General features: G+C 41.3%; 1 protein-coding gene across 3 annotated transcripts in view; it reads left to right on the forward strand.

The window, feature by feature from the left end:
- The window catches only part of LOC139771661 (uncharacterized), a 313,142-nt gene that overhangs the window by 213,789 nt on the left and 73,238 nt on the right, over positions 1-26,115 (forward strand). For all 3 annotated transcript variants that reach the window (XM_071704592.1, XM_071704594.1, XM_071704593.1), the window contains exons 2-3: positions 23,732-23,920; positions 25,264-25,427. In XM_071704592.1, coding sequence (XP_071560693.1) covers positions 23,732-23,920; positions 25,264-25,427 — 353 coding nt within the window. The remainder of the gene's footprint in view (positions 1-23,731; positions 23,921-25,263; positions 25,428-26,115) is intronic.

Consider the following 26,115-nt stretch of genomic DNA (forward strand, 5'->3'; position numbering starts at 1 on the left):
AAGACAATAGATTTCTGTTTGCATCACACGATCTTGCCAATCTAACTTCGGCAGTATCGAATCTCGTAATAAGAACGTCACGAAAACGTAACGCGACCGTCCATAAACCGTCCATAAACCGTCGGAGCCTCCATTACAACCCCATTACGTCGGGCCGATATCGTCGTCGCGCGTTATCGTGCGAAAAACCCCCAGACGTGGAAAAGTATCGCAAAGAAACATTTCAGCACGATGAAAGATACAGCTATTATTCCACACAGCCGATCTCCCTTTGATCGTAATTTCCCCTCGTAACATCGCGCACCTTTCGGCTGAATATCGGATTTCCCTTTTTACGCCGCCGGGAAAGGAAGTTTCGCTCTTGTACTACCATCGATGAAACGGCTGTTTCCACTTCTTTTGGATGGATTTCGTTGAAAAGTATCGATGACGAGGTTACCGTTCCTTTGTGAACGTGTCTTTTCTCAGCGGAAAGGTGAAGACTAGTAGGGTGAGAGAGGAACACCGTTTGCGCGAATTTTGCAAAGGCGAAATCGTATGCGATGCGTATCGCTCAGTTCTACGTGTCGTGCGAATATGGAATGGCCTCGTGCTCGTTCAATAAATAATTATAGATATTATTGAAAATCTGAAATACGACTGCCAACAATGGTGAAAGAGCCAACCGATATAGCGATATAATCGTATAGCGAAAAATCAATGTCACGTTCCCCGGAGGCTTCCCCAGGGTTAACTGCAACAAACACGAAAACTTCTTGATACATCCGATCCCTTTCACATGAAACACACGTTTTACTTCTTAGTAGGATAGGAAGCTTGCGCTCGATTTCGCCTTTTTAGCCGCAAGCGGATTCGCGTAGAGAAATTATTGGGTGTCTCGGGAGGCTCGTGTGTTCAGGTTTCTTCCTGGCACGGCTTCGATCGCCCTTAAAGTAAACGCTTTTTCTATGTTTAGTCGACCGGATACAGTTTCCTTATCTTTTACCGCTATTAGTCGTTCATATATAAGTATAGTTATATTACTATATCTTATCTTTCGTAATATTGACTCTGTTTATGTATATATAAAAATTTGTATCTCAGATTTAATTAATTCGAAATCAATTACATTAATGTAGGACCGCATATATATTTTCGTCTTATGGATTAGTCGAGACTCGGTTTACGATCTTGGAATTTCTCATAACGCAAGAGGCGCCTTCTTCCTCCGCCGTCAGTCGCGGAAGCAGATTTTATTTCAACCGAATCACTGGGACTGACACTTCGGCAATGTCCCGGGGGAGAATCGGCATAGTTACATACAACTACGTCCGCGCAATTCACCAGGGAAATTCAGGCGTCTATTCGAGCAGTGTCGGGCGCGTAAACTTTCGCGAAGGATCCCCATTCGCCGATCCGAGGGAGCAAAAGAGGATGGCAGGGTGGGTAACTCGGGGGCGCCGTGGGGTTGAACGGGATACATACCGATGGCCGATAGGAGTTGAAAAACCCAGCGGAGAGCTGGATTTGCAGCCGACAAATATATTTCGAGCGCGTCTGCTCACGCGAATTTACTGTGCGAACAATAGACGGCTGCAGACTTTTATCGAGCCATCGATCTGCTACCGCGTTCCCCTGCTTGTGACAAAATGACATCCATCCGTGATAATTTAATAGGAATTAACGGGAACAAAGAATTAATCTATGTTCTGGAATCTTGTCATGGTAAAGCTTTATTAAGTGTATAATACAAATTTTATCTCCTTTAACCCCGTCAATCCGCTAAACCATATTCATGAAATTAAATATCACCGATTATACATATAAAAGACATTCGTGGATTCCTTGAGTCTATTTGCATGAAATGAAATAGAATATCAAATTTATTCTGAGATCTCGCGTTTATGTGTTCTTGAATGACAATAATTTATACATTGGATTAGAATAATACGTCGTAGCTTATTTTCGCACATGTAATTATTACATACTTATGTAAAGTCGACTTACTGAACGAAGTATTCGTACCAAGTATTGCAAAGTAAGTTTTTGTTCGTAACACGGCTCTTTTTCACTCTCTCCCATTTTGTTCTAGATAGTTTGCTTTTTTCTTTCGCCTACATTCTTTGACTGTATTACATTCCTGGCGTACAATACCGCTTATGCCGAAACTGCTTTTCGCAGTCTGCAACGCTGCATAATATTAGCATACGCTTCTGCTTATCCATACTTTTCGCCAGCTGATGTCTTTTTTTTAACGGGCGGACATTTCATTTCTCGCGCGTCACAAGGCTCCCTTAAATCCTATCCTGTTTATAATTTTTATACGATGTGTAAAACTGGACGGAAATATTCTTCAAACAATCCTTATCCAAATTTATTTGACATGCTTTGTGTCAATACATGCTTATTTAAATTATCCGTAGTTTAAATTCTATTAAAAGGAAGATGATTATGATAAACGAGCAAGAAGATAATATTGCGTATTGCTCGAAGAATAGGTTCCAAAATATTCTTGATATTCGATATCAAATATTCTTGATATTGATATTCGATTTCAGGTATTGTGTTTAAACAGTTATGATATAATACGCATTGGGGAAATATGTGCATTTGAAGCGTGATAACGGTTTACATTTCTCAATATAGTATTATGGTTAGTATAACATCGAACCTGAAAAGTAACGTGACTAATTGTAAGATAAATATAATCATAAACTTTATGAAATATTCCAGTCACGGAGCTACTTTCATGCACATTTGATATTAATATTATTTATATTTAACAACAGGAAATAAAATTGGAAGATGAATAGTTAAAAAATTTACTTTCAAATTGGTGAATGCCTGTGCTTTAGAACACTCCGTATGTTTCTCTCGAAAGCCACAATTGATCGCTATAACCTAGGTTGAGATTTATCGCACTTTCGGGTAGCGGTGTATGTCACAGCTATCCGATCCGCGCGTTATACGTCGACGTGCCGTAGAAGGATCACATCTGGATTGATGGTCCTGATACCGTGACGACCGCACACGTTATGAGACTGATCCGCGCGCGAACCGCAAAGACGTCGGACCTCGTAGAGATATCGCGACGCTTGCGAAGTGATTTCGGATATGAAACGAACGTATCCTCACGAACGTATATTTACCCGAGCAAACTCCCTGTGTGGTGCTTGACGCGACCGTTCCACCGGAATTCCTGCCATGAAGTGTGTATCCACACGAAATCCACTTTCCTTCCTCTGCGAGAAGAGCGACTTGTCTTTATCCGTTGAGGGGAGTCTTCATTCTTCTCCGCCATTCGGTGACGAAACCCTTGTTTGAAATATTCTCTTTCGTCGCTTGCGCGACGACGGATCAGACGTCGCTCATCAATACGACGCGAAAGTTAACTTCCTTCGGCGTGTGTCCTCTCCCTTCGCAATTTCGGATTCCGCACTTCCACCATAATCTCGTTAATTCCATGAATGATATTCAGAAGGTACATTCATGGACTCTGCAAGTTTGTTGTATGAAAGCAAGAGATTAAGAAAGAAAGAGAGTATGAGAGAGAAAAGGAGAGAGAATGATTGTTGATTATATTACTTCGTACAACTTCGACCGTAACGAGGTAACATAATTGAAACAAAGTAGAATTAAAGTTTTGTTTCTTTAATGCATATTATGAAAAAATTAATATATTTAACAGATTGCAAGAATTTGCTATTGTTAAAAATTTTTCAGTAGCAGAAGTATTAGAAATATAACGACACAAAAATTCGCCTTTCTTCTTTCTCTCTTCCTGAAAAATCCCGTGAAATATAAGAGAAATTACAATTAATGTGATAGCGTGGAATGCTCGTTTTTCGCGTTACACAGAAGCTGCGCGGTTTAGTAAAGCGGCGCACTTGAAAAAATCGCACGACTATTCGATCGTTAGTAACACCGGTGCCGGAACGATAAATATCGATAAAGAAGGTTGGTAGCTAGAAGTGCAGCGCTTTCCGTTATTGCGGATTCTTGTTAGCGGGAGTCAGGATTACGAAAGAAAAAACGAGGAAACTTCTTTGTCGCCAAGAAAGCGGCTCCGTTCGAGAGCTATTAATCGACCCGAACGGTCTTCAAGGCGCTTTAAAGTCATCAAAACTTCTTCGCAGTCTCAGCGTCGAGTATCGTCGGACGGACTTCCGTTAATCGTTCTTAATTACTTCCGAAGAAAAACGTACTCGGGCGTCGTTAGGCCTATTTCATTGGAACGGCAAATTCCCATTGGATGAAAACTAGTCGAAAATACATCGCGATGGAAAAAGTAGAAAGTAGACGAAAAACAGAAAGAGACAACAAGAAAGAATTGCCAGGACTTAAGGTGACTACGATTTTTTTGTGTGCACTGCAGAAAAAAACTAGGACTTTGTAATTTGGGAAACAGGAATGAAAATGGGACATATATAATTTTTTTGTGTACGATAAATATACATCAATATATAAGTAACGAAATAAACTAAAAACAAAACAAATATTTATAAAATATTATAAATTTTGACAAGACATCTTAATTTTAAATGATTTTACATGATTTACAATGAAATCTCGAATGAAATTGAATTATCCTTTACAGACAATGTTTGGTTTGTACATCGTGATTTTATTACGACAAACTAATAAACGAATTGAAATTTTTAAATCTTAACGCGAGTATATTCAACCGGGACAAATTTTAAAAGAGTCACGAGATTGTCTTTTCGAGGATACCTAAAGACAAAGACGTATTCTCGAAAACGGACGTCAGGGTCACCCTGTCTAGGTGAAGACTAAAGCGACAAAGAGAGAAAATCTAGAGGGTGTGAGAAACGCGAGCTTATTGGGGATGATTAAATACCGCGATAACTCATGCCGCGCTATACCCGCGGGGTGATATTTTAAGATTGTTGCCTCCAGTGGCTCAACCGCCCCGGGCTCCGCAGGACCGATGAAAGAAACCGTGGTACGAAACGGTAGATACCGCCGCCACACCGTCGTCGCGATAGGGAGCGGGGAAAACGCGGGAGCGGCGGCGCGAGATAGAAGACGGCGAGAGAGAAACGGATGACGCCGGTCGGGGGGGAGGAAAAAAAGAGGTGAGATGGGGTGCGGTGGCGCGCGGCGGCACCAACCTCTTACTCGGCAAGCCAAATCTCCGAGGAGCTCAAAATGCCGAGGCTATTCTACGCACGTATCATCGCTCCCGCCTACGACCGCCCTCGCCCTCGCTCTCTCATCCACCACCCCGGCCTTTCAACCCCTTCCACAGAAGGGCGAGGAGACGGATGGAAGGACCGGGGAAGGTCCTTCCTTGCATCTCTCTCTATATACTTCGCCTCACCTATCAGTATATATATTCTCGTTGCCCTCTCATTCCTCTCGTCCCTCTCGGACACGCTCTTCTCCACCAAAAGGTTTTCTTCGTCTCCTTCGTGTCTCAGACATGAAAACGGTCGATCGACGCACCACGGAACGACTGGCGGCCTTTTAAAAAATGCACTCGCACCTTCCGCCAAACCTTCTGCGTCTCTCTCTTTTTCACCGCCACCCGTTGCTCGCGCGCATCTCTCCGGGGAAAGTGTTTCAGACCTTGAAAATGCACGATATCCCGACTGCGCTCCGGGGCGAGGCTCGCCGAATCGATATCCACGCATATAGAGCGTGCAGCATCCGTATGTGCGTGTATATATGTACGTCACGTCGCTGTTGCACGTATTGGGTCGGTGAGCGATGGGAATTTCTCTATGAAAGACGTGCAGATAAAAGCAACAAGGAACAAAGACGAACTATCGTTGTTGCTATTTTTTAATTAAATATTTTGGTTGTCCGGCGTTTGGCGATTTTTAATTGATATCGATTTACAACCGTCAGTTGTGATTAACGAGAATTAATTCGATTGGTCAAAAACGAAGTCAATATCTTATCGAAATGTGTGATAAACCTGAAGTTTACACCGTAAATAAGAATGTAAATATGTACGGATAATTTCAAGTATGTAACATTTCTCGTTTTATGAGATTTATGCATATAGAACTTATTTTATTTAGAATATTAAAGTTAAACCCAAAGCACATATGACAGTCGTAGTCGTGGACGTAAGTAACGCACAATCTTTGGCGTATCCTGATCTGTCAGGTCGGGGACTACGACCGTCGTATATCGCTACGCCATGTTATGTGCTTTGGCCCTTACACGGTTGTTTCAAATTAATAAATTGTTTAATAAAACGAAACACGAGATTTATGACAATGAAGAAACGGGTTTGTTATGTAATGAAAATACATGCTGCAACATTAACAAAATCTTCTCAGGCAAACTCGTGTAAAAAGATTTTCTCGCTCACGCAGCACTGTATATCACGTTTATAGCTCGGAGTATATATTGTTAAAATTGTGGATAGAATGCACGGGCACATACATATAACCGGAATGACGTGTCTGTGCGCGTGTTGCGTGTCAGGTGAGTGAGCGATGAGAATTTCACTATGAGAAATATGCAGATAAAGGCCACGAGAGATAAATGAAAGGAATAGGACGGGCTTGATCATCGAAATTTGAATTTGGTTTTCAGGAAGACGGAATTATGAAAAAATAAGGTTCCGACATAAAAAATATTTTTTAAAAACATAAATGTAAAATCATGTGATAATACAATGATTGATTACAATGTGCGTTAAGCGAGTCGCGTTGACATTTTCATGAAAGCTAGAAAAATGAAACGGGGTAACGAAAATTGCGAACGTATTGAGTGCTTTGAAATTTTTATCTCTCATAAATTAATATCATAGTTGGGATAAAATTATATAGATAAAAGCGAGTGGATAAAATTTTTACTAAAAAGTATTAACGTATATTTAGAGAATTACGATTTTTTGTTGAAATTATCGCGAGCGATACGACTATACTGTTGTATGTAAATGCTTGAAAAAAAAAAGAGGGAAGAATTACGGATAATTCATGCTGGTTTGTGATACTCGACGTTTTTATCGACTTTCGGACGAACAGGATTACTTTGGACGAATTGTGATTTGGTTTACGATACATGCCGCTCTTTTTTACGACAGCTACGTGCTTCATTCGCTCCAGCGAATATCAAACTTTAAAGCCTCGATAGCCGTAACTGCGTCTGGGTTGATACTTGAATTCACAAATATCTTTTCTGTTAGTAGCGTGCAAATACTTATTTAACTAAATATATTTATTCTAAGAAATCTTGCTATCAATTCTAACGTAATTACATTGTTAAAGTTTAGACATTTTTTTTTTGTATAAATCAATAGCTGAAAAAGTAGAATCTGTAATTCTGATTGATTAATTCTGATAATGCATCTATAAATATGAATAGAAAAAATTTATTCAAATATCTTACATTCACGATATTTAATCAGCTTAATTAATGTTAATTAATCTTAGATCTATATATTGACAAAAGTGTAGGTTAATCTGAATCTGATAAATCAGATTCGTATATTTAAGGTTGTTGAAAATGTATCGTTTCCCGTTCTTCGATAGACTCGTGTTGATTCCGTCGTCGTAAATAAAGACAAATGGCGCAGCCGGCGAGAATGTCTTGGCAAAACATTATTCGAGGACGACACCTCAACTGGGTTAATTTGTAATTATCCATCTCGTCGGTATATCGTGTAGATAAGTTCTTATGCGGCGGTGCAGCAAAGAGCAGTGCAATTAAGGAGATAATTGTATAAGTGGGATAGATCTTACCTCGGGAATACGAGGAGAAAAACGCGACGCTGTTAATTCGAACGGCTGCATTTTCCTTCGACTCCATTCGCTCTCGGGGACTGTGAATTTAAAGGCGTTCTTTCGCGAGTTCCTTAGAAGGGAGAAGGCTTTTTTCGTCCTCGCTCTCCGAGGCGTCCAACTCTAGATTACAGAAGACGTTTGATTAATTCGAGCGAGGACGGCGCTTGCTCCCTTTAATCGAGTAAAACGCGTATAAACTGAATTACTTTATTTCCTCCAGCTTATACGACATTGACCGTTGTTACACTTCGCCTTAGGTTAACTTGAGTCATTTTGACATGCTTATCTTTCCGTAACATTTAACGTATAAATTGAGAGAATATAATACAAAATATTGAAATTATAATTGTTTTATAATATATCTAACAAAATTGCCCTATCTCATATTGATAAGGATATATATAAAATGACCGGACTTGAGATTATCAATTTGGACACTTATTTTTTTTAAATAAACGATAAATTGTACTATTGATTACTAGATAATTACTTTGAAATCTAATTATATAAAGTGCTATTATTTTTTTGTTTTTATGCATGAATTACTGTACCAAGAAAAGTGCCAAGAAAATCGTTAAACGACAAAAAACGCCGGGAGCGTTTAAGTCAGTAGATAAAATGAAAAAGAAATCGGCCGAACAATGGCTAATTGCCGGAACTTTCGGAAATCTTTGTATTTCGCAGCGAAAAGGCGCGTTTGCCCGCAGAAACTACGGAAATAGTAGAAGTTCGAGGATCCGAACAAGGGGTAGGATCCGCGACAGAACGGGAGTGGCTTCGGGGCGACTCCCGCGGACAAGTTGGGGCAGAAGTTGGAACGGCCGTGGCGCCTTGTGCGGGCGGACGAAGTTGGGTAAAAATTAGCGTCGCGTGATTAACTCCGCGGAATAAATTTGCGGTAAAGCGACTGGTACCGAGCGAAACGGTCGCGGCGGCGGCGGCGTCGCGACGCCGCGGGCCACTTTGCGGCGCTCGGTGGATAGGTGGATAAGCGAGCAAAAATTGTGCGACCGTGAAAAATAAACTAATTCGAGGATGTCCCGCTGCGTAACGAATGTACCTTCAGATACACTCTCGTCCCCCCTCGTTTCATCCCGAGAGAAAATAGCGCGAAGTGCTTCTCTCTTCCGCGCCGCACGCATTTTCGCTGCCAACCTGCACTTCATTTCCTGCGTTTCCTCCCGTTCGATGGGCGAATCATGGCGGGGTAAGCGAGGTGCGCGTTCGTTTCACGAAACGAAATTACTGAACAGCTTCCATACTGAATGGCGCCTATGTTCATTCGCGCACTGTTGCGTATATCTGCACTCGCCGACACGGTGAAATATCACGCGGTGTTGTCATACACTCGTATTGCTCAGCTGGGAAATTCCCCTCGAACGAATAAAGAGAGAATGGCAGAATTAATGCTCCAGTAATTCGTGCTGCTAATGCCATCTCCGCCTCGCATCAAACGCGAACGTATTTAGCAATACCGTGACAGGAGTTTAGAATGGTATTAGAGAAACATACATGAGAACACAACGCAACGTATAATCGATATTATTTAAGGTACAAATGTGTTATATGCTTCACGTATGCTTTGCTTTGCGTACGCAGTTTCGGAGCGAATTGCTCATTAATATATTACGGGAAACGAATAATTACTTAGTGATATATAATATTAATTTCTTTTTCTCCCTAAAATTAATTAAAATTGTATAGACAGCCGAAGATCTGAAGACCCACCGTGATCGATCTCGCATTCGCACACGTGCTCTCGTAGCAGAGCGTGTATGCGTAACACGTGACTAGTCCATTCAGTTATTCCACGTCGTTTTCTCCTCCTCTCTTTTCCGTCCGGCTTTCCTCTTTCTTGCTCGCTCGCTCGCTCACTCGGCTCGTCAAACAAGCGTTGAATTGCGTTTGCCATGTCGGCATCCTGTAACGTTCCGACCAAGTGTGGAGCTAATTCACATGCCTGTGTCTTCCCGGCCACGCGCCACGTAGTTCGTCACGTTCCGCTATCGTGCCACTCGTTTAGTATCTCAGACAAGTTTTACTGGAGAAGATGTCGTAAAGATAAAGACAACTTTACGGTTGACATCGACTAAATATCGCATCGTATAAAAAAAGATCGTATAACAGCTTCCGGATATAATGGTACTTAATTATAGTTATATTGTAGTTTAATTGCTATAAGTTTACTTATATATTCTATAATAATTTATAATCAAGGCTGTGTTTAGCTTGCAAAAGTGGCACAAGTTAAAGTTGAAAAGATTTTTTTATGAAATACGTATTTTCTTCTGTGTATAATTAACTTTAAAAATCTTATTTTATTCTATTCCCAAAATTATTCGTTAAAGTAACAACTCGAATGAAAAAAAAGACATATTGAAATATTTCTGATTATTACATCAATTCTAATTAAATTATAATTATGGTAATATATGATGAGCGTGAGATATCTATAATAACATTTCCAATTACATAATCTTTAATTTGTATTTGTGAGGGGCGGGATTAGAGTATTAATATATAATGTCACACACACACACACACACACACACACACACACACACACACACACACACACACACACATCAACGTAATTAGTTGTTATTGAGTCATCGAATGGAAATGACATTTATTGCTTGGCGCAATAAATCGCGACATCAAGCGCACCTGTGAAAATGTTATCGATCACGTTTTGCGGAACACGTGTCGTACATCACGTAAGAAGGTAACTCTCCAAGAGCATAAGAACCTTAACAGGTGATATACCACGTTGATCACGATTAACTATCGTTTCCTCGTCGCTAACAGCAAGGATGGAACATTGCCCTCGTTGTCGTTGTCGCCGTCGTCTTCGCTGTCATCGTTGTCGTCGTTCTCATCGTCGTCGCCGTTGTCGTCAACGGCGTCCCGCTCTCTTGAACGGGGGGCGGAAATCCACACGTGAGTGTAAATACAACCGCTGTCTCGAACCGTCTCGCTACAAGACAAGGAAGAGAATTCTACCCAAAGGTGGCGACCATGGTAATGGTATTAAGGTGCACAATCAACGGGACCGACCTGCAAATTGAATAACGGTGCGCTGTCGGTTGATATGTATCGCATTCTCAGCCGAACCCGATTGCACCCTCGTCCACGGTTGCAACACAGCTCCCGCGTCTGTCTCTCTTTCTCTCATAGCTGTGCGCGCGCGCGCACACGCGCACATACACACGTGTGTATACATGTACGTACAACACATACATTCACGCGCGCGGCTCTTTTTCTCCCTATCGGTTCACACCAACTAAAGATACTTTCCTTTACAATCCAGTCGCCCGCGCCTTATTCTCCTTGTACGGAGACGTGGTACGGAATACGTGACACCGAAACTGATTCGCTACAACTTTACTGGCCGCCTCCGCTCCTCCAGCTACCTCTCCTCTTCTCCTTCGTCGCCGAGCTGTCGGATTGCCGGTTGGGCTCTCCGTCTTACCGCTGCCTCGACTGCCAACCAGTCAGCGCGGCGCTACCCCGCTCCCGTAATCGGATTCCCAAGATTTTCCCAACTTTTCCTTAAATCGCACACCACCCTCTTTTTCCCGGTTCTTGCTCCTCTTTCTCTCGACCGCGCGCGTCGCGCGCGCGTGTTGCCTCGAGGAAAGCAGGCTCCCGCTCGAGGAACAATCGGCCGGCGAATGAGAGACGGCTCCTCCGCCGTTGATTCTTTCTCCTCAGACGTTCCTCCGATCGCGTTATTTCGTTGCGAAGAATCGCTCGAGAGACTTAAGAAGCTCAATTGCGCTTTTATCGTAGACTATCTAGGATCGTGCTTGAACGTGAGTCGGAAACAGCCGGCCCGGCTTTTAAAGTACTCAGTTACATCGACTACCATACACCTATAAGATCTCTTCGAGTAATGCGATATAATTAAACGAAGTAAGTTTCGAGGAAGCTCTTTATTCAATAAAAGTTTTAACAAATTTGTAAATCACGCTATTTTAGACGCGACAAAAGTCTGTATAACACTCCAGATATTTGCATTTTCCTTTTTTTCTATTCTCTCTTACTATATATATTATATTTTCTTTTAACTTCTTCTGTCAACTTTACTTCTTAAATTTCCAGAAGCATTATAATTTATATTGCATTTTATTTATTCATACCATTCATTAGCATTTGCATTATATAATGTCTTCAATTTCTTGTTAACTATAGACGCTAATTAACAATAAATAATTCTCCGTAATATATAAAATGTTTTTGTTAGCGCATCTTCATTACGCGTGCTTTTATTGACAGAAACAATAGTAATAACGATTATAAACTTGATTCTACTGATAATCGTACATGATAAAATAACTTTAATCGTGTAATAGTCAAATTACGAAATTGATATTATACGTATATTTGGACAAATTGCTATTAATTAGGCTGTTGACAAAATGGCTGGTGAAATCTTTTGAGCGATAAAATATTTCGGTATGTATTCGTAAATCAGGCGTTAATCATCACATCTTTCTTAAATTACCACGTAATCTGTTTTCATTATTAATCGAACTGCAAACTGCAAGCTCAATTTAGATTGGTTAATAATTGGGTACTTTGCTTATTACAGCGTGCTGGATTACTCGAGAATTAATAATACTCAACACGCGCGCTGGTCAAAGCGTGCTCACGATTATGGAAGCTTTTCCTTTCATCATTTTAGGACTAAATTTGCTTTGTTTTACGCCATGAATGAACGTTTATGTAGCTAGAAACAAGCACCTTTTCTCGCTTCCTATAAACGTTGCATGTTATTATTTCATAAACTCTACTAACTGTTATTCTATTGTTGTGTAATAAATAAAAGAATGTTAAATAGAGGTATAAAGATCTAAGCGAAATTATTATTTCGTAATTTAAAGTTTATAAAATAATTTATTTTAACGTGCATAGAATTTAAAAGTTTTTGAATGTCTAAAAAGCTGAAAAACGACGAGTCCTTTGAAGAGATACAAATATATTTATAAGTAGTCGAAATTTTTTGCAAGCATAAAGTTGCAAGGTGCTATCAAAGCGTAAAGCAAAAAAACCGCGATCGAGAGCGAGGGTCCTGCGATCCTGCGGCCGCATTAATTGAAACGTTCGAGGCTTTTGAGCAGCCGACTCTCATTGCCACGCCGCGGCCGCGCCGGCGAACATGGCGAGCGAGGGCGCGAAAGAAAAAGGGCAAGAACGAGAAAACGCCGGCGCAAAAAAAGGAAGAATGACCGTTATACGCGGTACGCGCGGAATTGGATTTTTTACTAATTAAAATTTCAAACTTGACACCTGAATGTGCCGTCTTTAATGAGATGGCGTCTGGGGTGGGTTTTTCTCATTATTCTCACGGGTGCCGGAGTTACAAAGCAAGATATATACACTGCGAGGGGGGAAGAAATTAGGAAAAATAGGAGAGTCTGATATGTAGGGTGGATACGTAAAAGCGAGCACACACGTGGCAAGAAGCTAACTGTAAACTCCATCTCATTTTCGCGAAATTTCTTTAAATTTTATTACGGGAAGATATTTGAGTGAGAAAATAAAAAGGTCGACGAATTACGTCGACCTTCGTGGTTACCGGGGCTAGTCCTCGTGGTGCACACGTACCTACCCGGGCGTCGTGTGGTTATTATCGAACGCGGACGACGTACACGTGTGCCGTTACTCGGTCGCCGAACGTAATGCGCGTACGCGTATCTCTCGTCCTCCTTTTGCTAACATTGTGTATGTTAATTAATGTTTGCATTACGCGGCGTCTACAGGTAATTAACTACTCGGCGCTCGTCATTAGATTTTCCGTCTTATTAGCTCCGCCGATACCGAACGGCACCGGGCTCGTCTCTGCCTCCGCGACTAGTCGTCTCTCATCTTTCGCGTCTCTCACTCGCGAATGTCCCCTAATGACTCCCTATCTCTTTTACGACGTAGTTAAGCTCGCGTAGCTCGAGCGCGAGCGCATCGTTACGCGATGCCACGGAACAGCCGCTGTGCGCTAATGGTTATTGAACTTTTTCCTCGTCGCGATACGAGAGACAAGATCGGGCCGCGGAGATCGTAACGCGGTTTACCATGTGCGATATAATCGACGTTCGTTCTCCGCGCGCTCTTAATGAATTGTAAGGTAATGGAAATTTGCGGTGTAAACTTGAACGTGATTTTTCACGAAGCAAGTGGAAGAAGATTTATTGACATTGTTTCCGATCTCTTTTTTTTCCGAACGTGACGTGGTTTTTTTCCGAACTATATTAAGAGACTATTATAATGAAATATTATTGTGACGCGAAGCCATTTGATTAAAGATACAATGTAATTCTATATTTTTGGAAATTATATTTTCGTACATGTAGTACAAATAATAGCATTCTATATCGCACGAAAAACAACGATTTGCTAATACGAATAATTCGTTAAAAAATAATTTGAACATTTGATTAAAGATTTTACTATTTTGCTGCTTTCTCGCACCAGTCCGTTTTATTCTTTCGACAAAAGTGTTTGTTTTATTTTTATTTTTTTAATTAACATGTCAGCTCGAATAGAACGAGTTAAATGATCGACGTATCGGCATGACTGAATTACAGCTCAACGCTTAACAGAACTGAATGAACAGTATGTAACAAATGCACAATAGGGGAGCACACGTGTCGCCCATTGCCTGTCGGCGCTTTGTGTCGTAGTTTGATGATATTGGTGTCACTGATCATCGCGAATTGCCTTTGTTGATGCGATACCTGTACCTACTCACCCCGTGCCATTAATTCCCGCTTTACAATAGAAATGACCGTTTTAAAATACTTCGTCTCCGCCGTTTCCAGTACACTAGAATGTACTAATCAACGCCTGTGTAAAAGCTATACGGGGAAATATAGGTGACAGTATGAGAAAAATAAAACGTTATTTACACATTAAAGGAGAAATTTCATGTCAAGGTGGTTAAATTATTGAATTCGGTATTAAAAGCATTCGTGCATTATCGTGCTCTACTTTTTTAAGATACCTCCCACTGTATATCAGCAAGGAAGACTCTCGGTATCCTGAATTATGCGTGTCTTCTTCCCTCTGTATAAAAATTTGTAGGAGGATCGCGGTTTATCGGCCAGAAAAGGCATTTTAGCAATTCAAATCTTGTCCCTTTGCTCTTTGCGCCGCCTCTGTGCCACTCGTAATTCAACCATATACCGACAGTCGAGTGAAAACCAACCGTAGCGGATGAGACGATTCAGTAGCCGCAAGCCACAGAGATTGCTCAAAGGGTCGGCCTTTGAAAATAAATGAAATATACCCACTTCCAGATGTGACGAGGGTCTAGCGTTACTTCAGTGATTACGGCCGGAAATGAGCGGACTTGTACGCCTAATACTCGGTATGCCTCGAGGCTTATTTCCGCAACAACTCGCGCCGCAACAACGAAAAGGCTCCGTGCTCGCCACTCAATCAGGTTTCTGAGGCCCAAACCTAAATTAAAATTGTCTTTTATTTTTTTTTCGTCCACTTCCCTCGAGGCCTACGAAATTGCATAGTTTAGATAACTACGTGATTCAGTTTGTGAACACTGAAATACGGTAATGGGATATCAAGGAGAAATATATTAACAAAATTCTTAGCGTTTTCTTTTTAAGCAGATATAAGACGAATGAATAATTAGAAAGTCAAAAATATCAGGAAGAACAAAAGTATAAAAAAGACTGAAGGTATAAATTAAATTATGTAGGTTAAAATTAATAAATCGTTTATACATCATTTCCAATTAGAAAAATTTCTCAATTGTTTAAAATTAGCAGCACTATTTTTGTAGCGTCTTTCATGAGTATTTACTAGCGTATCAAACAACATCGTATAATCTCAGTTTGCTCCTTTTGTGTTAAGCGCGATAACAAAACCAGTTTTTACATTTTATGTGAGAGAATTGAAACAAAGAATAGAAAAGAATAGAAAAATGGAAACAGAAAGGACGTAAATTATATATTTCCAAGCACTGCGCTTTGTTGTGCATGGTATATCGACAACAATATAAAAATTATCCTGAGCGTTCAATGACGATATTAACAATCACGTATAGACATAAATTATGTATAGACATAATAAATTTCACGAAAGCAAAAAATTAAAAGTTTTCGAAAAGCGAGTATAACATTTAATGCAAACAGGTAGCAATAATTTTATTTTTATTACTATGTCAAGAATATGATGTTATCGCTAATTTTTGACAATCTCACGTGATGCACAGGGTAGTTGAAAGAAATACGTTTTCCGTCTTTTTCAAAAACAGGAAGGTATATTAACAGCATAAAGACGCACCATGTTTCTATATTAGACGTAGCTTTTATCTCATATTAATATCACAGTACAAGCGGTCGCACGATGTCGGAAATGTCGTCGACAAGGAGCTTTTAATGTTGGAAGTCTCGTATGTTGGCAAAACGCGTATCGGATAGGAAGGGGAGGCGGACCCAGGGGTGTCTCACGAAGACCGAAAAGAGGACGACGGAATTTTTCGGAAGTCCGTGGCGCGAACAGCGAGAAACGACGCCGTGCGTTAAAGTGACAATAGCGGTTTCGGTTTTTTTTTTTTCAGGGCCGCTTTCTCGTGCATTTAACAATGCTACAATTCATTCGTGCACGCATACACCGTTCTCCGTCCTCCTCGTTTCTCGCCGTCGCTGCCGCCGTTCTTCTGTCCACCGTCAACCCCTTCTATCGGCGTTTCTTTTTTCGCTTTCGCAGGTCTCCGTTCCTCTCGATCCTTCCACTGCCTTCCAGTCGTTTCCACTCGAACGTCGAGGCACCTTTTCGCACCCTTTTTACCTCTCTCCACAACATATCCATCCACCGACAACAAGCGTCGTCGTCTACCCCCGTCGTACGTCCTCGGAGCCACCGACAGTCGGCACAATGTGCAATGCATTTTTGTGATTAAAATTTAGTAGACGCCGGGCTTTGTTTCGAAGTGTGCGTACGTGTGTATGTATTTGCTCGGGCATGGGCGGAGAATTCCCGCAGGATATCAGGGCGTCGAGACCTTCGGCGAAACTCTTCTGGATAAATTCGTCTGCCGCGTCCGCGAGAGATTTGAGGATAATTTTTACAAATGAAATTGCGTACCTTCCATCAGTGGTTTTATAACAAATTTGATTTTTTATTAATGGAAATTCTAATTATTATTAACTGTGAATGAAAATCATGAAGATTTATTTTTATTTGGTAGCGTATATATATAGTATTACGCTTTGCAAATTACTCTCTACAATTTTATGAGACATTGCAAACGTCAATAAATATTATATGTAAAATGTCGTCAAGATATCTTAATATTTTCGAGAAAGGCAGACACGATTGTAAACAGCCGGCGAAAAAAGCGTCCCCTCGCAATCCGTGCTTGCGGGAACGAGCATTTCGAGCGACGCACACGCATCACTTCTCACAATCTCCATTTAGAAGAACTCTCGCCGCCTCCGATGGCACCAGCCTTTGCTCTTAGCCGCCGTTAACTTCCGGGTTCCGTAAACATTCCACGGTTCTCCTACGGTCAAAATAAAAGTTGAGAGAGGAGAGGAAAGGCACATGGAGCTTTACCGCGAGACGTGCTTCGCCGTGGCGGAAGACGGGGCCCGATGTTGACGGCGGCGACCACCGGTAAGGAGGATGAAAGTCCGAAAAGGAGTGAGACGCGGAGAAAAGACGACGGGAGGGATTGTGGAGTGTAGAAGGCTGGTTGGGCAAGCGGAGATTAAGGCGGCAGCTCTTAAGCCTGACGCCGAAATCCTGACGTCGAGGCTTTCGTCGAGTCTGAAAAGGGACGAAATACCAACCATCCACTACGCCATGCTACTCGTGGACTAGTCTGCTGCGCATTACTTGCCGACCTCTTGCCTCTTAGCACTCTATCCTCTCCGTTATTCCGTTTTCCTCTTTGCTCTCACCTCACTGCGGTACCGAAAACTACGTGGAATGCTTGCCTTATCGAATCTAACACAGCCTCATCCTAAAGAAAAACTCCCACACATTTGCATTAAGATTTATTTCTATTATTTTGTATACCGTTCATTTCGAAACGAGAAAACTTTGTTTATATGATCTCTCTTTACGATTTTCTCACTTGACATACTTTTCATCTATATTTACAATTGCAATTGCGAGCAATATGCTGTGAACGAATGGTGAAGTATTATCCGAATTCTTGATTTTATTAGTATTAACTAATTTTTTACATATAATTATAATTGCTCAATAATTACAGTCACACTTAATCGAACGAATCGAGTAGTTGCCGATTCGATGAAATGTTATTTTCCGTAGTGCCATTAGCGCATTTATAAATTGCCATATATATGTATACATTGAGATAAAATCCGTATTTGCACATGCATTTGTGAGCCGTTTTATATATATATATATATATATATAAACTACATCTATCATTAGAAATAAGCAGAAAAATATGAAAAGAAGGATTATGAGAGGAACGTGCATTAATAGTGTACGAGGTAATAGTCTCTCAGGATTGACAAGCGACGCATTTTTAACGAGGAAGTCTATCTCACCCGACGCGTTGCTTTTAAACCATACCCGATCGAGAACAATGAGTACGTGATTTCGCTCTTCGCTATCAACCGAGGCTCTCGATCGAGCGTGAGTCCGGAGAATGTCTGGCGCGAGAAGATCGTGATTGCCGCCCCACCCGGCTTTTCGCGGATTACATTTCGTCGATGGTGGGCCGACGCGCCTCGGTGGGACGCGAAAGCGAGTAAATGAAGTATATGTAAATAATGAGGGTGAGGAAACGAATACCGCCGGGTGCTGCTCGGCCTCCGCTAATGGCAGGTGCAATGCCCGTTGGAGGGGCCACCCGAAAATAATTCCGTCCTCTATCGCGCCGGGAGAAGGCAGTGGAGAGTGCTCCACGGGCCGCCCAATTATCGTAAAACCGCCGTCTACTTCGCGCCTCGGAGTTTCAAGCGGGCGAGAAGCGTCGTTCGTATGCGAAATCGATATGCGCCTCTACGAGAGATGGTTCATTTCCGGCAAATGCTCACGGATGCCGCATTCTGCCACCAGAAAACAGCGCAATGGAATGACCATCGCGCTGCGTGATGGGGGCGTTTTATTTATATGAGGGCTTTTATTTATCGAATACCTTGCGCTCGAAAATCTTTGACGAACGTTAAAAGCGGTACACTTCCGAGTATAATTTTCATCGGGAAATATACTATACGATCATTGTGTATGTTACACGACATTTCGTCTGCAGTCACATCGGTAAGTATCCGTTGATGAGAATTTTTTCGAATCAACGAGCGAAAAGCGTGCTTGTGACATGATAAAAAAATGAGATGTAAAAGAGCACAAAGAGACAGAATACCGCGAAAGAAAAAGAAGACGGTGAGTCATCGAGAAATGGAGAGGAGCAGAGAAAGAGAAAGAAAACTGGAGGTATAGGTGGATAAATAGACCGATATAAAAGGAAGGAGAAGTAAAAGAGAGTAAAGCTCGTCTTGCAGTACGCGGTTAAACTCGAGCACGTCGGCAGGGCGAGGGGAAGCTTCTTGACTTTTCAATTTTCTTCCGCTCTTCTATCTCATCTCGACCGCTTCCTCCCTCCCTCTACTTCCTTCTCCTCCTCTCCTCTTCACTACCCTCGCTCCTTCTCATCCCGTAACCTCGTCGAAGCGATCGCGGGCGAGTCAATAGGGATTGCCTTCGCCCGGAGTAAAATAATTTTCCGGAAAGTTGTGCCGCGCGCTCGGCAATGTTAACACTCTGAAAGTGGGTTTGCCTACTTCAAAGGAAATATGAGAACTGACGGACGCGCTTGATTTTTCGATCCGTTCCCTCTCACTTCTTAATGACTAACGGTTTTCGCGGGCTTTATCCTCTTGAACGAAAGCGGATCACGCGCGCATCGCTGACCACTTTGAATTCCGACGGTGCAGGCGAGGAAAGAAAGAAAGAAAGAAGCGGCGCGCCGATACAAAAGTTAACCGAAGGAATCGCCAACTCCGCCGCGAGCGGAAGCGAACGATAGATAAATAGGGCACAAGTATATTTTATTCTCCCGAGTTCGCTTTCGATCCCCTTTTCGGAGCGCGATTCCGATTTTCCGTGATCCCTCCGTAAAACGGAGTCTCGGAAAAGTGCAACGAAGAATTCAAAACGTTATCGACCGTCAAACTTTGAGCAGCTTACTTGTCAGTTCAACGTAATCCTTTCTGCAAGTGAGATAATATTTCACGCGGGAAAGTCCGTTTCTGCGTTGCTGATCGCGCTACAAAAGCGCAGCAGTCATTCCCCGCCGTAATACAGAAACCGCGCGCGTACGATATTCCGCGGAAAATTTTAGCACGGAAATATGCGATAGCAGTCACACTGCATTACGGGGTGCATTGCGTAAATGTTCGTCCGGGACGCATTAGCAATTCTTTCATTTTTTTTTCTTTTTTTTTTCTCCACGATCTTTTTCATTCCCGCTTTACACGGCGGTTAATGAAGATCCATTTTAACAAAAACTTGACGGACGATAAGGTATACGTACCATGTATGTCGTAATAATGTAACGGCGTCGTTTGTCATGCCGAAACTGTATTTATTATCCGTAAAATTCTTTCGGTCAAAGGTAACGGCAATTTCTCAAATAGCAATGTGTGTCGTGTAGTCTCACGGAAAATCTATGACGGGGGAGGAGACGAAACATAATTACAGTGCGCGCCTTGTTATCGAGCTGCTGAGGGGGCGGTTGTCGTTGCGCTGTTAGGATGTCCGTCCAAAGCGTCGACTCGAACCAGGTAGCTAATGTTGTATACCGCTATCTCGTTAGAATGAAATGGTTTCTGCCAGATAGAACGGGTGGCGCGATAGAATGGTAGCGCAGAAAATTAACTTTTACCTTGGTGCGGGTACTTAGCTCGCGCGCAGAAAAACCTGGTGCGCCAACTGTTTTTGCTATTTACAGAAGAAATCTTATTGTCCCTTGTAAAACCCGGCTAATCGCTGAAACCCGGCGTGCTCGTTAAAAATAGCGCTCGACACCAGTGCAATTATATTTCCCGCGGTAATTCTCTATTATGCAATTATATACAAGACATCGGGAATACATCTTTTCTAAAAAATTGAGAAATTTGGATGCGTTGAAAGATCACAGAATAGTCAAAAGGAATGCTCTCGTTGCGTGTTTTATATTTTGCTAAACACTCGTTCGGCTTGTCTTCTTTTTTTTACATTGAAAGTGGATTGCACGACACCGAAACTTCGTAATCATATATTTAATATATTTTTATTTGATATTTATTATTGATTTTTATGACAAATATGGACTATTTCTTAACCGTTTGCGATAAAAAAGATTTGTCGTAATAAGAAACGTGTTTCAAGCTTCAGGCTGTTTTAAATCGTTTTTCGAGCACAATAACATAAACGATCGCGAAGGTTCTTGATGAAACATCAAAACAGAGCGAGATAGGTGTCTTGCTGACCGCGAGGACATTCCTGCAGCATTTCGCCAAGCAGCTTGGCAAAATGAACGCTTTAATCACTCCTCAATTATCCGTTCATGGATGAAATTTTAATTTACGACACGATGAAGTTCCAAAGAGTCGTGCCTGCGCGTGCAAAATTCGTTCGCTTTATACGCCCTCAATTTGAAAGTTTCAGTTTGACCGTTAAGCCGCTCGGAGGGAAATAACGGGGGGGGGGGGAGGGGCAAAGGGCAGAAAAGGAGAAAGAGGAGGTGGAAGGAAGAGGTTGGAACTGCGGAGGAAAGTGTTGGAAACGGCGGGGGGGGGGGCACATCGTATTAAATCGGAAGATTGGAATTCTAATTAATACTCGCGGATTATCGATAAAGGGGCGAAGGAAACGGGCACACGAAGGGGGTGGGAAGAGGGACGGGTGGCGGAACGATGACTCGTTCCGTTCGTTTCATCCTTCGCGCGTCTTCGACACTCGCCTTAATGTCTTCTCTAACTCGTCCCGAGGTAGGACCCCTCCGTCGGAATAGATTATATCGTAATGAAAATCTTGACGTTTGACGTTCTGCAATTGATGACTCCATTCTCCCATCGATTCATTGAATATCTGGCGTTACCGATGCGTATTACGTGTCACGTGTGTGTTTACTACAGATTTGATCGGAGTATAAAATGGGTTTTAAGCTGATTGATTATTTGCGAGAGCATTGAAGAAGATACCGGAAATGATTCGTATATTTATAGCTACACAAATTCAACCTCTTTTATATGATCGATTTAATAGATAGATATTTTCTAATAAAAATGTACTAGAGATTTTCTTTAAAAATTTATTATGTTATTATTGCCAACAAACGTAATTGTTTGGTGTACAACACATCTTATATTCCATTACATCGCACGCAGAAAAGATCCTCTTTATTTCGCCATGTCACCGTCGGGGAATTAAATGCATCCCGCACTTTGTCGCGAAGCTGCGTGAAGCCTGTCGGCGCCTTTCGCGAAATTGGAGCGGGCGCGCGCGCGGAAGATGAACTGCTTCTTCGCGTCAGGCATAATTCCCACGTAATTCACTCACAGCCGCGAAGGGAATATTTACAAATGGGATTTAAATCCGGGGGAGACGACCGCGGTGGTAGCCGCGGAATATCGTTTGCCGGCACCTAGCGGCAAGCGGCAAGAGAGACGACAGCGCGCGGCGACGGCAGCAGCGGAGGCAGACGATAGATGGAGGCCGCTTAAAGTGTAAATAGGAGGCGATTCGTGCCAGACAAAGCGTTCCCGTTTCACGATCCTTCCCCTACACCCACTATCCCCTCCGCTTCCTCCTCGCGGCCATAAAAGGGAAGGACGTACACAGTCCTCTCACGGTTACTACGAGCCGAGAGAGTCGAATCGGAAAGCGACGGAAGTGGAATCCTGAAATATTAATGTGACACCAACCTTCGTCGTACGCCGATCCTTATCCTCGGCTTTCTCTTACTTCCCGTTGTCCGCTTCTCTTCCTTTTCTTCTGGACCGTACGTCCTCTCCTAGACGTTTGACTTTCCCTTCCCCTCACATCCGCCCGTGCGCTTACCTTGTTGAATCATACACCATTGCGCCGGCTTGGCTCGATTCGGGAAAACAGGCTGTATGTGTGTACACACATTTTTTATGCGCGAGAAGACATCTCGAGAATATCAGTTCGCTTGATAAAAAATGCTACGATTTTTAATGTAATATTATCAACATTGACATAAAAATATGTTATTTTCAGAGTCTTTCCTTACAGTACTTTATAAATTTTCGTCATTTTAAGTCGCGCATATGTTACGCAAAATATGCAAGTAATATCTGCCAAAAGAGAGCATATATGTGTCTAATTAATCTAATATACCTATAATATTAAATGAAATTATTTAATAATAAATAAAATTTTAGTAGTAAATAAAATTATAATTAAAAAATCAGTAATAAGAACAAAATCGGTTTGAACATGTTACGATTGCGATAATGTAGATCCAAGTGTATTGAAAAACTCTACGTGCAACGTGATTATCCCATTTACGCAGATAACATATTTATCATTCGTTATTATTTGCAATATGTGGGAAAATCCCATATGCTTTTGTCAGCCTTCATTAATAAAGGACTCGATAATTAATCTAATTCGTTCCATATTTCCAACGTGAATTGATCTTATGACGGTTGCGTTCAAAATTTTACAGTTATTTATTAATTTATCAACTAATGGGAAAATTTTAACGCATTTTATACAAATTTACTTAATCACACGCAAGTGATTTTTGACACTGCAATATAACAAGAAAAATGTATATCTATTATTCAGCGACTCGATTTTCGATATAACGATCTCTTAATTAAACAGTACGAGACCGATAATTTTTTACAACTATCGTTGCGGCTTCTTCTTTACGTTACACGTAAAATAATGGACATGTTTATGTGCACAAATTTTACATATATTGCGTTTATTATTATTTGCGGCAACTTCTAATTATTTCGATTCGTTGCATGTTACAGGAGGGCGAGAGGGGGTTTTTGGAAGGGCTCGCTTCAAGATATGCAGATCTCTTCAGGACACATTACGGGGATGTCCTTGAGCCGCTCGAGGAGCTACGCCGGCGAGAAACAAACGCTTCCGCCCGAATCCCCAACACTCAGCTCACCACCAGTCATTCACAGCCCATTTACGTGCCCGGAAAATACTCGGTGAGCAAATCCCTCATATTCGCTTTTATTTGCCCCTTCCCGGGCGTCGATTCTCTCCTTTTATTGCTTCCGCGAGCGGCATAATGCGGTTATAGGGTGACATATAGTAGCTTGTCTATCGCCGCGATTTCTTCTTATTACTCTACTCCCCTGACACTTCGCCAAATTGCTTTCGAAGGGACAGAACTCGCGAGAAGAACGCGTCCAGTTGATTCAATACGAGCATTTGTCTCTCTGTTCGACGGACGGAGACAATTTTGTCACCGAGAAAATAGGCAATCGCGTATATATCGAGCAATCGATGAAATACAAACGTATTCATAAGGTTAAAATTACCGTTTCAACAATATTCGCGACGAGATATATAAGTATGTGTCTGACAAGAGTAATTCGATCGGTAATAAGTAATTGGTAATAAATAAAATCCTCGTATTGAGATAGAAAGATTATTATACGAATTGTAATTGCGTAGGTTTAATATATTTTTTTAAATATGCTGATTATAATATCTCTTTAATTAATATCTCTATGTTTTATACACATGAACGAATATGTTTAGCAAAAGAGAAATTTAATGAGAGATTCTTCATTGAAGTTCCAACACTTTGCGTTTGTGGATTCGTGGCTCCTCCATGAGTAACTTCCTAAAGTGCTTTAAGACGATTAACCATGTAGACTCTATCGATCCCTGCAGTTTAAATCGGTTATTGTTCGTTACTCAGTCTTTCTCCTCGCGGCTAATCGAGTTTTCAAACGTGAGCAATTGATTGACTATTAAGGTCAGGCTGCTTCGAAGATCGATGATATGTCGATTTGGAAAATTTAATATAAAAGTCACTCTCTCTCCGGAGTATTTTGATTAAACGCGAAAACGATTGCTCGATTCTTTCACTTAATCAGTCGAGTCTCGTTTAATAATTTTCTTTCTCGATTTCTATGCGTTATGCCTTATGTTATTAAAATTTTGTGTTTTCTTAATTATATACAACAGAACAATAATCTCGTGAATATTTAAAATAGAAAAAGTTAACCTTGTTTGCAAAAATGAATACATTGCCAATTTTTAACTTGTATAATCGCAGTTCTATAAAAAAAGAGAGGAAAATATTTTCAGAGAACTTATTTGTCGTTTTTAATAACACGATTATATTGATTTTCACGTCCAATTGAGCCCTCTTTTTTCACAAAATTCACAACAACTTTTATGTAACGAGTCCTTAATACCGTGCCCGTGTCTCCTCCCATTTATAACGTAAGTGGTAGCCAGTACTGCTTCGCAAGCAAAACCTATACCGTCCCGTATAGATAGAGGAAAAGAGCGAACGATCTCCATTTTTGCGCAGCCCTCGAGCTGCCTCAGCGACAAGGAGGAGGACGAAATCTATGGCTTCGGATACGGGGTCTTCAGCAGGCAGATGCTCCAACATCGACAGCAGAAGCTCGCGCTCGCCACACAAAACACGACCACCGCCGTGACACCGGGTGGACCTCAGGCAACCTACCAAAGGTAAGAAGTCTGTCTAGTGTGTGTGTGTGTGTTGTGTGTGTGTGTTTTATATACATATTTCAACGACTTGTTTGTAAATATGGTCTGGTTCTCAAGTAAGCGGTAATATGCATTTTATGTTAAAACTGAAAACTTGCACCTGCACATTAACGTGTAGAATGTAGACTGTAGAGCAAACATGAATAAACACAATTGCAGCAACAATAACGCAATGATTAGAAGCATGTCTCAGTATAATAAATTAAAGTTAATTATAGAATAAACTTACATTCTAAATTTCTAAACAAATATGAAAATTGTATATTTGATTCATTATTTAAATGATTCTACTTATTCTAATATTATATTATTGCATATTAATTATTTATTCTACATATATTATTTAGTTTCTAAATATTAAACAGTGTTTTATATTTAGTTTTAATTAAATTGTAAATAAATGAGAGATGTACGACTACTGCAAAACTGCAAAACTGCAATTGCTGCTACTTTACTTGAACGCTAGACTTGTTACGGTAAGAGAAAACCAGCGCGGCGCAATCGATCACTCGCTCAAATCGCGATCAGTAACGTCCGACATCGAACACATTCGTCGAATACAGCAAATCTGAGAAAGCTCGAAACAAGACGATTTTCACATTTAACTGGATTCAATCTGGACAGTCAGATAACGAGCGCGCGTGTGTGT

The sequence above is a fragment of the Temnothorax nylanderi genome, unplaced genomic scaffold, assembly GCF_030848795.1.
Source record: "Temnothorax nylanderi isolate EJ_2023f unplaced genomic scaffold, tnyl_v1.0 TNYL_tig0042_pilon, whole genome shotgun sequence".
Classification (NCBI taxonomy): domain Eukaryota; kingdom Metazoa; phylum Arthropoda; class Insecta; order Hymenoptera; family Formicidae; genus Temnothorax; species Temnothorax nylanderi.